We start from the raw sequence: 12,350 nt of genomic DNA on the forward strand, positions 1-12,350 counted from the left end.
TGCAAGCACAGAGGAGAGAGCAAAACAAAACACTGATCACAAATTAGAAGATGGAGGATTTAGATATAAGCCAAGAGATTACTTTCTTTTGCTATAATTAAAAACTAGACTAGCAGAGAGACTAGCATATTCTGAAACGCCACTCTCTCGTGAACGTGTACAACAGTTAGCAGACTCTAAAGATGATGGTTATTTATTGTGACTGTGCTCTCATCACAGATCTTCAATATGCTGCCAGTACAATCAGTATCAGATTATCCTTACAGCGTTGAAGATAAGAGGGAGTGTCTGGGATGGCAGATTGTGAGTCTCCATCGAGCTGTACTGACACACAAAGCCTATGAATCCTTAAAGGTAACAAATGGATTAATATGTGTAACTGCAGTAGATTAGGTGAGTAACTACATGCATAAATATATCAATGCATGTGCTTAAAATTCCTCTTAGTTTATATATATATATATATATATATATATATATATATATATATATATATATATATATATATATATATATTTATAGTATAATTTTTATTTGTTTTTTGTTTTCTTCTGTTACATGTGGTTCATCATTGCTGTTGGATAGAGTGTGGGTCTGAAAATGGCAACAAATTTGGCTGTGCGAGTCTCTCTGTGTCCAGTATATATATTATATATAACTTCAGGTAATATTTGTTATATATGTATGAGTTCATTCAGACATCCATTTGCTATCAATAATTTAATATGACTGGAATTCACCACTATTAACCAATTTTTCACTGCAAGAGTACATATGTATGACTCTTTATTTGTTTTGAGATTATGGTGACAGTTGTCTGATCTGTAAAATCAGAGGTTTTCAAAATTTGTGACATCAAAGAACTGCTCGAAAGAGCTGCACCAACCAAAATGTAAAGGACAATTTATTCTGTGAGAAAAGTGTAAATGTATGAAGATAACATGTTAAAGTTTAGTTTACTGGCTTTTATATTCTTATTTTACTTATTATTATTATACTTTGGATTATGTTGACAGTGTATCGGTTTCTTCACACTATTTGATATGTTAGATGTACAAAGTTCACTTACATTTTTGTTAAATTCAACTTTTTTATGTATAAATTATTAGGCCCCATGATTTAAATTAATAAGCATATAAAAAAAAAACTTGAAATAAATAGTTACAGTATAAACAATACAATATATTGTAGGGTTAATGTTGTGAACACAGAATACAGTTTAGATATTTCAGAAAGTATATAAGATACAAGATACAGAATTGTGATTTTGTACAGTATTTGTCCTGATTCAGGTGTCACATCTTTACCTGTGCTTTATTTCAGTTTATAATGCAGTATCATATGATTCTGAAATGGATTTGAATATGAATGAGGGAGACTCTTCAGTTGAAGTGACAGTTTGTACTGTCTTTCCTGAAACATGGATTTGGCAACTTGCTGCAGTTGGGTTAGTGACAATATTTTTAACTGTCAACATCATTTAATATCATATTAAAACCACAATAACTGTAATGCTTCTCTTGGCACTGCACATCCAATTAGTTTTTGAGAATACATAAATTCACTTGTACATGTCGTACGTCAGACACACTTAATCAACCTAAACATTTAATCACTATCAAACTTAACAGGATACCAGAGACAACTGAACTACAGACATACTAGTGGTGGATACAGCACATTTGGACATGGAGATGAGAATACATGGTAAATATTTGTAACTTTTTACTCTCACTTTTTTCGAAATAGTTACAAAGTTAAAATAGTAAGCAGATAGGTGGTATTTAGTTTCAATAATTTATGTACAGATTTAATCAACTCAAACAACTAATTATATTATTTAATTTAAAACTTTAAAACACCAGGTTGACTGCCTTTGTCCTGAGGTCTTTTGGCAAAGCGCAGAAATACATATTTATTGATCCACAAATTATTCAGAGTGCAAATAAATGGTTAATAAGCAGACGGGATTCAGACGACTGTTTTATCCAACAGGGAAGACTGTTCAACAACAGAATGAAGGTGTGCTATCTCTAAACATCAACACAGAAACAATCTATCTGTAACAAAAATGTTTTACTTAATGTTCCTCTAATATAAAACTGCAGGGTGGAGTGAATGATAATGTGACTATAACAGCCTACATTACTGCATCACTACTTGAACTAGAAACTCCAGTAACAGTAAGTTCATCTACAGGAAACACAGTATAAACTCTGAAAATTACGCTCCCAGCTGCTGTTTCTCTGTTTTTGTCTCAGGATCCTGTCGTCAGTAAAGGTTTGTCCTGCTTGATGTCTGTCATTGAGGATGTCAAAAACACTTACACCACTGCTCTGCTCGCCTACACCTTCAGTCTGGCTAAAGACACAGACACTCAACAGCAGCTTTTCAAGAAACTGGAGGATGTTGCTATTTCAGATGGTAAGATATTTGTTTCTGATGACTTTCTGTTGTCCTATATGACTATACTTTTTTATACTGGTGTCTCTTTTGTCCATGTGTCCTAAAGGGTCTCATCTCCACTGGTCTCAGTCTGCTTCTGCTGATGACTCTGATTCTCTGGCAGTGGAGATCAGCTCATATGTGCTGCTAGCTGTTCTCTCTGCTGATTCACTCACTACAGCTGATCTGGGCTTTGCTAACAGGATTGTCAGCTGGTTTGTGAAGCAGCAGAATGCCTATGGAGGATTCTCCTCCACACAGGTGACTCAAACTACTCAAATCAAACACATGATTGCTGAATAATGGGTAAAAGACACATTACTGAACACATTTATTTCTCAGGACACAGTGGTGGCTCTTCAGGCTCTGTCTTTGTATGCTACCAAAGTGTTCAGCGCTGACGGCTCCAGCACAGTGACTGTACAGTCAGCAGCAGACACTCACCACTTTGATGTCAATCAGGACAATAAGTTACTGTACCAGGAGAAGCAGCTGCAGGACGTCCCAGCCAAATACAGCATTGAAGTGAATGGCTCAGCCTGTGTGTCTGTGCAGGTCTGTAGTGCATTCAGCTTCATTGACTCAATCTCTCTCTTTTCTTTCTTAGCATTTTGCTGCTATTCTGTTATGATATGAATCTGTTTTTTTTTTTCATGTTGACTCTCTCAGGTGGCTCAGTTCTACAACATCCCGACTCCTACTGAAGCTAAAACACTGAGCATTGATGCAAAGATTGAGGGAGATTGCAAAACACTGGGACAAAATTTCCTTCTGAACTTCACTGTCAAGTAAAAACAGATTTAGATTGTGTATGGCTACTGTTTCTTTTATTATATATAGATACTTCGTTATTGAATGCTTAAAATCATTGACAATCTGAGTTGAACAATTCTGTTGTAAAATTCTGTAATTGCTTGGATAAAATTTTTATGCATTTGCTAGTTTAAGTGTATAAGTTGTGCTCCTGATTCTTTGTGTTGTTAGCATTAAATCAGGGCAGTATATTTATCTCTTTTAAGATATCATGGTCCCCAGGAGATGACTAACATGCTCATTGTGGATATTAAACTTTTATCAGGATTCACAGCTGACACATCATTGGTGAGTTCAGGTGTATAAAGTTATTTTGCATTAAGACACACATTTTTACTACTGTTTTTTTTCATGTCAGCTTTACTTTGCAAGAACTGAAGAATAAAAACACTTAGTCATCATCATCATATTTTCATATTAGTAATTCTATTTTCCCTATAGCTTACAATGTCAATTAGTTCAGAAGTCCTTGCTCAGAAGTATGTGGAGTGGGTTGACACAAAAGAAGACCATGTCATAGTTTATTTAACAGAGGTAAGTAAATAATAACATTTATATAATTAACATGTATTCAGTCATTTCCATGACTGGTACTGTATATGTATTTTTTGTTTATCCTCCTGCAGATTCCAAAACATATTTCTATGAATTACAAAATGCAAATGAAACAGGTTCTTCCAGTGAAGAATCTCAAGCCAGCAGTGGTCAAAGTGTATGATTAATACCAAACAAGTAAGATTTTATTTTAACATTCAGAAAAATGAAAACATTCATTTAATAAATCGTATTACTCGCTATTGTCTAATTAAAGGTCATAGTAACCACTAACAAATGTCACGATTATTTTCATGATAGATGTATTGCACTGTCTAGTAAAATGTTAAGATGTTAATATATATATTGTTAATATCTAATATATCTAATATATATATATATATATATATATATATATATATATATATATATATATATATATATACACTGTATATCGGGTTCATATATATTTGAACACTGACACAATTTTCTTAATTTTGGCTCTTTTTGCCACCAGAAATAAATTAAACTGAAACAAACAAGATTTTATTGAAGTGCAGACTTTAAGCTTTCATTCAAGGGGTGAAAAGATATTGTATTTGTTGAGAATCCTTTGCTTAAGCCACCAGAGACTGGGTTTCCTCCTATTTGATGCTTTGCTAGGTGTTTGTTTGTGGGTCTTTATGACTTTAGTTTTGTCTTCAGCAAATGAAAGCATGCTTTATTGGGTTGACATCAGGAGATTGACTTGGCTGTTGCAGAATATTTCACTTTTTACCTTCAAAAACTCCTGGGATGCATTTGCTGTATGTTTTGGATCATCATCCATTTGTAATTTGAAGCACTGCCCAATCAACTTTGCTGCATTTGTCTAAATCTGGGCAGACAGTATATCCCTTTACACTTTAGTATTCTTCTGGCTGCTTCTGTTCTCTTCGTGCATGCTCATGCCAGCACACTGCTCCACCATGTTTCACTGATGATGTTGTTTGCTTTGGATCATGAGCTGTTCCAAGCCTTCTCCATTCTTTTTTTCTTCCTGTTATACTGGTACAGGTTGTTCTTAATTTCAGCCATCCAAAGGATGCTTTTCCAGAAGTTGGGCTTTTTTGGAAGTGTTATTTTTTATTTTTTTTTCTAGTTTCTAGAAGTCTAATTCTGGCCTTGTTTGCACCTTGTGGTGAGCCCGCTGTATTGATGTGGTGAAGTCTTCTCTTCAAAATGTACCAAACTGTTGATTTGGCCACTCCGAATGTTCCTGCCATCTCTCTGGTGGATTTGTTTTGTTTTGTTTTTGCAGCCTGACAATTGTCTTTCTCACCTGCATGGGGAGCTATTTGTCTGCATGATGGAAATGCAAATGGCACACTTAAAATAATTTACAGACCTTTTACCTGGTTAACTGATGTAGAAATAACTAAGAAATAGTCCACATCTGTCTGTGAAATAGCTTTTAAGTCAACTGTCCAATTACTTAAGCTCCCTTGTAAAAAAGGGGGAGGTACATATTAAAGAGCTGTAATTGCTTAACCTTGACTTCAGTTTACTTTCAATACAATTGCGATGAGAATACCCTTAAATTAAAGTTCAGGAAGTGCACTTTAAGCCCATATTCATTATATAAATGTAACTTGAATATGTTTTGGTCAACAGCTAAAATGATAAAAAAAAGTGTACCTGACTGTATCTACATACACTGTTTAATCAAAATCTGTTGCAAATATGCAGGTGAAGATTTGCTTTACTACAGTGAGCCACTGTACAATGATACAGGCCCGAGCCTTATATTAACTTGTGTCTTGATATTACCTTCTTTCTTTAGGTGATCAGTCGGAGACCGAGTACTCCTTCCACTGTCAATAAGGTCATGCACTTCAGTCCTGCAGCTCAAAGTATAATGACACAGAATACAAAATGTCTTTTTAATACTGTATGAGTAGTTATTCTTAGTGGCATTGTTTTATTTCATTTGTAATTTTTATGTATGCTTTTATATGTGTACTCAGTGGCAGCAGGCCACTCACAATTTTATTTATAATTTGTTCTTATCTTTTAACAGAACTTGTTTGAACCTATTATGGAAAATAAAGATTTTAGAGATTGTTCATGCATAAGGAGTCGGACAACAGCCTGCACTCCACATAGAGATCTTATCTCACCATCATCGAGTGTTGGTGGGGCAATGAGTGCTCTTAAGCATTAAGAGACCCCCATTGTGCCCCAAAAAAACTTTTTTTTTTTCAATAAAGCTATAATAATTGAAACATGAAACTATTGAAAATGAAAATTACGTCAAAAGTGTGGTTTCTGTATTAAATTTAGAGCTGCTTACATATTTCTTTTAATGTGATTTTACAGCATTTACAGCATTACACACATTAGAACCAATCACACACGATTCTATCGAGTTTATGAACACAATGGCCTATCAGAGGTGTCCAGATTAGTCATTGCTGAAATCTCAGTTTTGTTCAGTGCGCGCATCCTAAATTCAAATTCATCATAAGCAACAAAGTGCACGTGTATGACCTATATAAGTTATATAGGACATACAATATATTAATTTACAGTGTGGACAGCTTCATTGATTATAACAGGAATTTTTAGTGCTTAAACTCTAGCTAAACTGAAATTTGGAATATTCTTTAATGTGAATGTTCTTTGCTCACTTTCTCTATAATTTACCTGTGTTAATTAAATATATTTAGTTTTTACCATAGAATGTTTGTATTGAGTTATGATCACTTTAAATAAAAAATCAGTTGTATATAATATTTAAAAATAAATTACATCGTTTAAAAAAATACCTTCTATTAACTAAATCAAATCAATAATAGCTCATTCAAATTCTCTGATTGGGCCTGTCCAAATACCCACACTTATGATCCGCTCTTTAACTAAGCTACAAGAATACTTTTTGTACACACCAATAACAGATTTATTGTACAATTCTACTCCTCCAAATTACATATTCCGAAATTATCAAAGAGTACCATGACACATGCACGTGCAGTTCCGGTTGTGGCTAGAAAGTGATACAGCTGAAACAGGAAGCTAACAATAAATTAAATTTTCAACCCCAATAATTAATATGCTACTATTTCATTTTATTTTTTTAGTCATAATTATGCAAGAGGTTTCAAAAATTACAAATAATAAAAAATATCCAGGGTTGGAATTAGTTTGCAATTTGGATTTTTATAAGATCCCTTGTTTCCTTATAAATGCCATCTCAACTATTTCTGAAGTGCTTCTTGTTGGAAAACAATCTTACCAGAATGGTTTTCTGTTGTAATTGTGTAGGTCCATGTGTTTTCTTTTCTTTTCTTTTTTTTTTTAAGCTGTTAAATTATTAAGCAGTGACTTATGTAGGGTTTTTTCTTTGTGTTTTATGAGGTGCGCTGGGCATATATTTTTAATTCCTGATTTGTTCCCTGACATGATGCTTGTTGCAAAGCAAAAGTAAAATTTTTGTAAAATAAAACACTTCTTTTACAAAGAACACCACTTTCACACATGACAAACTGAAGCAGCTCCTGCATAGATTGCAATATCCATTCTCATGGACAGCACCTGGTAACATCACACATAAGAAGGTATGGTTTGTGGGAAACACGTAACATCCAAAGGTATAGTTTGTGGGAAAATGCCTAAAAATGGTATACCTTTTTTAAGATATACCTTAAGAGTCTTCGGGAAATACACATCAGTGATATAATGTATCGTGACAGGTTTTTGTCTTCAATTTTCTCCAAAAACTCTAAAGTAAAGCCCAGTGAAAGTTGACACGAACAGAGTCATGGTCTTCTGGAAGAACATTTTATTTAAAGTTTCATGTTAACTCTGAATTAATTTTTTAAATGGCTGTTTAAATATCAAGAAATGCTCAATATGCATTTTGTCAGACTTTGAATAAAAAAAAAAAATCTAAATTCTACAGTAAAACCCAGTGAAAGTTGACACAGATTCTTGTGTGTCCTGAAGAATAATTTGTTGAAATTGTTATGTTAATTCTTAAGAAATGTTAAAAATGCATGTAGAAAAAGCAGGAAATAACCAGTGTTATGTATCTTAACACTTTATTTTTCTCCAAAACTGTCACGGTTGGTAAACCTTGATCTCTGGGTGTTTGCACTTTGTGGTGAAGTCTGTTGTGCTTCGCGTCTGCACTGATTAATTTGTGGGCGTCATCACGAAACCATATCCTTTTTTCTCATGGACTCACCTGTTGCTTCCATTGTGTTAGGTCACCTCTGGTTAACCAAACATAATCCACAAATGGAATAGGGTTCTAACACTGTCACATTGTGGAGTGAAAGTTGTCATGAGTCTTGTCTGGTTTCTGCTTGTCCTGTTGTCCCTGTTTCTGTCTTTCAGAAGGAGAACATGGTTTTCCCAAACGTGCCCATAGAGTATCTGGACCTGAAGGAAGTGTTCAGTAAGTCCCGTGCTGCTTCTCTTCCTCCACATCGTCCTTACGACTGTGCTATAGATTTAGTGTCAGGTAAGTCTCCGCCTAAGGGCAAGTTATACTCTCTGTCTATTCCTGAGAGGGAGGCCATGGAGAAATACATTTCTGATTCCTTAACCTCTGGGTTCATCCGTCCTTCCTCTTCTCCAGCATGGACGGGATTCTTTTTTGTGGGTAAGAAGGATGGTTCCCTGCGACCTTGCATTGATTACCGAGAGCTGAACAACATCATGATAAAGAACACCTATCCTTTACCACTCATGTCTTCAGCTTTCGAGAGGTTGCAGGGAGCATCCATATTCACAAAACTGGATTTACTTAATGCTTATCATTTGGTCCGCATCAGGAAGGGGGATGAATGGAAAACCGCCTTTAACACCCCTAGAGGGCACTTTGAATACTTAGTGATGCCGTTCAGGCTCTCCAACTCGCCCGGGGTTTTCCAAGCACTCATTAATGACGTGTTGAGAGATACGGTAGATCAGTTTATATATGTTTACCTGGATGACATACTGATTTTCTCTTCATCTCTCCAGGAAGGGCTGGTGGCACAGGTGTCCTAGCTCACCCAGCAGATCCATCAGCTCACATCTCCCACTGTGCCCATTGCACCGCCTGCGCCGTCCGTCCCCCGGGAGACCCCCCCAGGACCACTTCCGGTCAGAGCCGTGACTTCCGGTGCCTGAAAACTATTCTGGTGAGCCAGCATTTTGCAAAACTTTCTTAACCAAGTGTTCAATGCATTTCGCTCTACAGCCCCGCACCTTCGCCACCGAGGAATCAAAGGTGGCATTCACCCTCACGTTACTGTACAGGAACACGTTCAACATGTCAGACGAGTGCTCCAGAGGTTACTTGAGAATGGGCTTTATGTCAAGGCGGAGAAATGCGTATTCCATGCACAGTCTGTTCCCTTCCTAGGATATATCGTCTCGTCTGAGGGAATACGTATGGACCCTGACAAGGTTAAGGCTGTAATAGATTGGCCATCCCCAGATTCCTGTAAGGCCCTACAGCGGTTTCTGGGGTTCGCCAATTTCTATCGGCGTTTCATTTGCAATTTCAGCCAACTAGCCTCACCTCTGACAGCCTTGACCTCCCCCAGTGCTCCGTTCAGGTGGGCGTTCGCTAGCCTCAAGAGCTGCTTCATTTCGGCTCCCATCCTTGTGGCCCCTGATCCCACACGGCAGTTCGTGGTGGAGGTCAACTCGTCAGAGGTGGCGGTAGGAGCAGTGTTGTCCCAACGTGCTGCTTCGGACGATAAGGTACATCCTTGCGCCTTTTTCTATCATCGACTATCTCCTGCCAAATGTAATTATGACATTGGCAATAGAGAGTTGTTGGCCATCAAATTAGCATTAGAGGAGTGGCGTCACTGGTTGGAAGGTTCAGGGGTTCCTTTTATTGTTTGGACCGATCATAAGAATTTAGAGTACATAAGAACTGCCAAAAGACTCAATTCCAGGCAGGTTCGGTGGGCACTTTTTTTTCGGTCGTTTTGAGTTTACTTCAAAGAGTTTACTTTGGTACACCCGGGTTCCAAGAATGTCTAACCCGACTCTTTATCACGCCATTTTGATCCCTCCGCCCGCCCGGTGACTCCCGAGTGTATTTTACCTGAGAAGTTAGTGGTCTCAGCACTCGTATGGGAGGTCGAGTTGAAGGTCAAGACGGCCTTACAAGGGGTAATGCCTCCGTCCAGTTGTCCACCGAACCGTTTATTTGTGCCGGAGGAGTTAAGGTCCGAGGTTGTCCAGTGGGGTCATTGTTCTAATGCCACCCAGGGATAAGTAGAATTAATGGGTTGGTTAGACAACGATTCTGGTGGGCACGTATGGCTTGTAAAATCCGCGAGTTCCCTGTCCCTTCGAGACCCTGGTCCCACATCGCTCTAGAGTTTGTTACCACCCTCCCGCCCTCTAATGGCATGACGGTCGTTTTGACCGTAGTGGACCGGTTCTCGAAGGCGGCACATTTCATTCCCTTGCCCAAATTACTTACAGCCAAGGAGACAGCGGTCACTGTCCTAGATCACATCTTTCGGCTTCACATGGCCTCCCGGTAGACGTGGTTTCTGACAGGGGATCTCATCCCCAAAGTAACGGACAGTCTGAGCGAGCCAACAAAGATTTATAGAGGACGTTGCGATGTTTGGTCTCCAAGAATCCTTCTTCCTGGAGTCAACAACTCTCTATGGTGGAGTACGCCCACAATTCTTTGCCAGTGTCAGCTACGGGCCTTTCTCCGTTTCAGTGTAGTGTAGGGTACCAGCCACCAGTCTTTCCCAGTCTGGAATCTGAAGTCACGGTCCCCTCTGCTCACGCGTTTGTCCAGAGGTGCCACCGCACCTGGACCAGAGCCCGCGAGACTCTGCTCCGGATGAGGGAGCGCACTAAGGCTAAGGCCGATTGCCACCGGTCAAAGCCTCCTGTTTACATCATGGGTCAAAAGGTGTGGCTTTCTACTAGTAACATTCCTCTGCGTTCCGTTTCTAATAAATTAGCTCCCAAATTTATTGGCCCATTTACTATCACCAAGATCATTAGTCCGGTGACAGTCCACCTCAAACTACCTCCTGCGTACAAGAGGATACACCCCGCCTTTTATGCGTCCAAAATTAAACCCATGTTCTATGCACATATTAATCCGCCTACTCCGGTTCCCCCACTGCCACGTCTCGTAGATGAGGAACCGACTTATTTGGTAAATCATATTCTGGACTCGAGACGGAGGGGATGAGGATTCAAGTACCTGGTGGACTGGGAAGGTTACGGTCCGGAGGAGAGAAGTTGGGTACCTGCTAGGGACATATTGGATCACTCCCTTATTGATGACTACAATCAGCAGGTAGGCCCTTCAGGAAACTCCAAGAGGAGTTCTTAGAGGAGGGGGTACTGAAGTCTGTGTGTTTCACGTGTGCACTGATTAATTTGTGGGCGTCTCCGTTAATTGTCATCAGCAACAGCTGTCACTCATTACTCATCTCCTATATATTGGCTTGTCTCACGTCTTGTGTTTGTGAGATCGTTGTCAAATGTAATTTACCCTGTTTGTCGTCTTCAGTGTAGTCTGCATTGGATGTCTGTATTTTCCCAGAATCTCATCTACTCTACGCACTTCCGCTCAGCTACAAACACTTACCTTCGGCTCTATTCCCTGCAGTTCCTGTGCCATCCTCTCCTGCTGCCATCTCATCGCCGATTCCTCACCTCCTCACCACCATCTTGGATTATCGTCTTCCCAGCCTCATTGTTCCCTCGTGTTTGTTTACTTTCATTAAAAACTGTTAACTCACATTTGTTTCCAGCCTTTCCTTCACCCCACCATCACAAAAACTACACAGTAAACTGTATATTTTATAATATGCAATATTAATATGCTTTTTTAAATATTTTTTTCTTGTTTCGGGGCACATTTAATCAATATCTGCTGAAATATTGGTCTTCCTCAGCTTTTTGGCAACTTCATGTATCCATACCCTAATTTAACAAATAGGCATTCAAAACATGTCGGCGGTGGCAACAGTAAGAATAAAAGTTATGCCCTGAGATTTTCCTCTGAAATGCAACTAACACCTCAAAAATGCAGAACATGCCTCTGGTTCCACAGCAACCAAAGACAAATTGTCTGATAACACTATTTTTATGTCTCAAAGGAATGCGGGCAAAGCTAATCTTACTCAAGTGTCTCTAAAACAGATTAATTTATAGGAAAACCTTTCTTTGAATGAAAACACATATGCCGCGCTCCCACTGAAATTACCCAGAACAATCGGACCAGGAACTTTGTGGCCTAATGGTTAGGGAGTCGGACTCACAATCGAAGGGTTGTGAGTTCGAGTCTCGGGCCGGCAGAAATTGTGAGTGGGGGGACTGCATGTACAGTTCTCTCTCCACCCTCAATACCATGACTTAGGTGCCCTTGAGCAAGGCACCGAACCCCCAACTGCTCCCCGGGCGCCGCAGCATAAATGGATGCCCACTGCTCCGGGTGTGTGTTCACAGTGTGTGTGTGTGTGTGTGTTCACTGCTCTGTGTGTGTGCACTTCGGATGGGTTAAATGCAGAGCACGAGTTCTGAGTATGGGT

General features: G+C 38.8%; 2 protein-coding genes and 1 long non-coding RNA gene across 5 annotated transcripts in view; all 3 read left to right on the forward strand.

Annotated features, from left to right (window-relative positions):
* The window catches only part of LOC113115114 (alpha-2-macroglobulin-like), a 43,457-nt gene that overhangs the window by 14,477 nt on the left and 16,630 nt on the right, over positions 1-12,350 (forward strand). The window lies entirely within an intron of this gene.
* LOC113115118 (alpha-2-macroglobulin-like protein 1) lies at positions 1,690-5,906 on the forward strand. Its single transcript, XM_026282418.1, has 11 exons — positions 1,690-1,707; positions 1,996-2,022; positions 2,109-2,183; positions 2,262-2,424; positions 2,513-2,706; positions 2,788-3,000; positions 3,115-3,233; positions 3,465-3,546; positions 3,700-3,792; positions 3,885-3,990; positions 5,615-5,906. The coding sequence occupies exons 1-10, from the start codon at positions 1,705-1,707 to the stop codon at positions 3,978-3,980; spliced, it is 1,065 nt and encodes a 354-aa protein (XP_026138203.1). The 5' UTR covers positions 1,690-1,704; the 3' UTR covers positions 3,981-3,990; positions 5,615-5,906.
* LOC113115125 (uncharacterized) lies at positions 8,202-11,458 on the forward strand. Its single transcript, XR_003293835.1, has 3 exons — positions 8,202-8,230; positions 8,800-8,960; positions 11,426-11,458. It is a non-coding gene; the product is annotated as an uncharacterized LOC113115125 (long non-coding RNA).

The sequence above is a fragment of the Carassius auratus genome, chromosome 15 (assembly GCF_003368295.1).
Source record: "Carassius auratus strain Wakin chromosome 15, ASM336829v1, whole genome shotgun sequence".
NCBI lineage: Eukaryota > Metazoa > Chordata > Actinopteri > Cypriniformes > Cyprinidae > Carassius > Carassius auratus.

What these genes read in the sequence shown, in the direction of transcription:
- LOC113115118 (XM_026282418.1), top strand. An exon ending in CTTCTGAACTTCACTGTCAA is followed by an intron (nt 3,234 to 3,464) that starts GTAAAAACAGAT and finishes ATCTCTTTTAAG; the next exon opens with ATATCATGGTCCCCAGGAGA. An exon ending in TCATAGTTTATTTAACAGAG is followed by an intron (nt 3,793 to 3,884) that starts GTAAGTAAATAA and finishes ATCCTCCTGCAG; the next exon opens with ATTCCAAAACATATTTCTAT.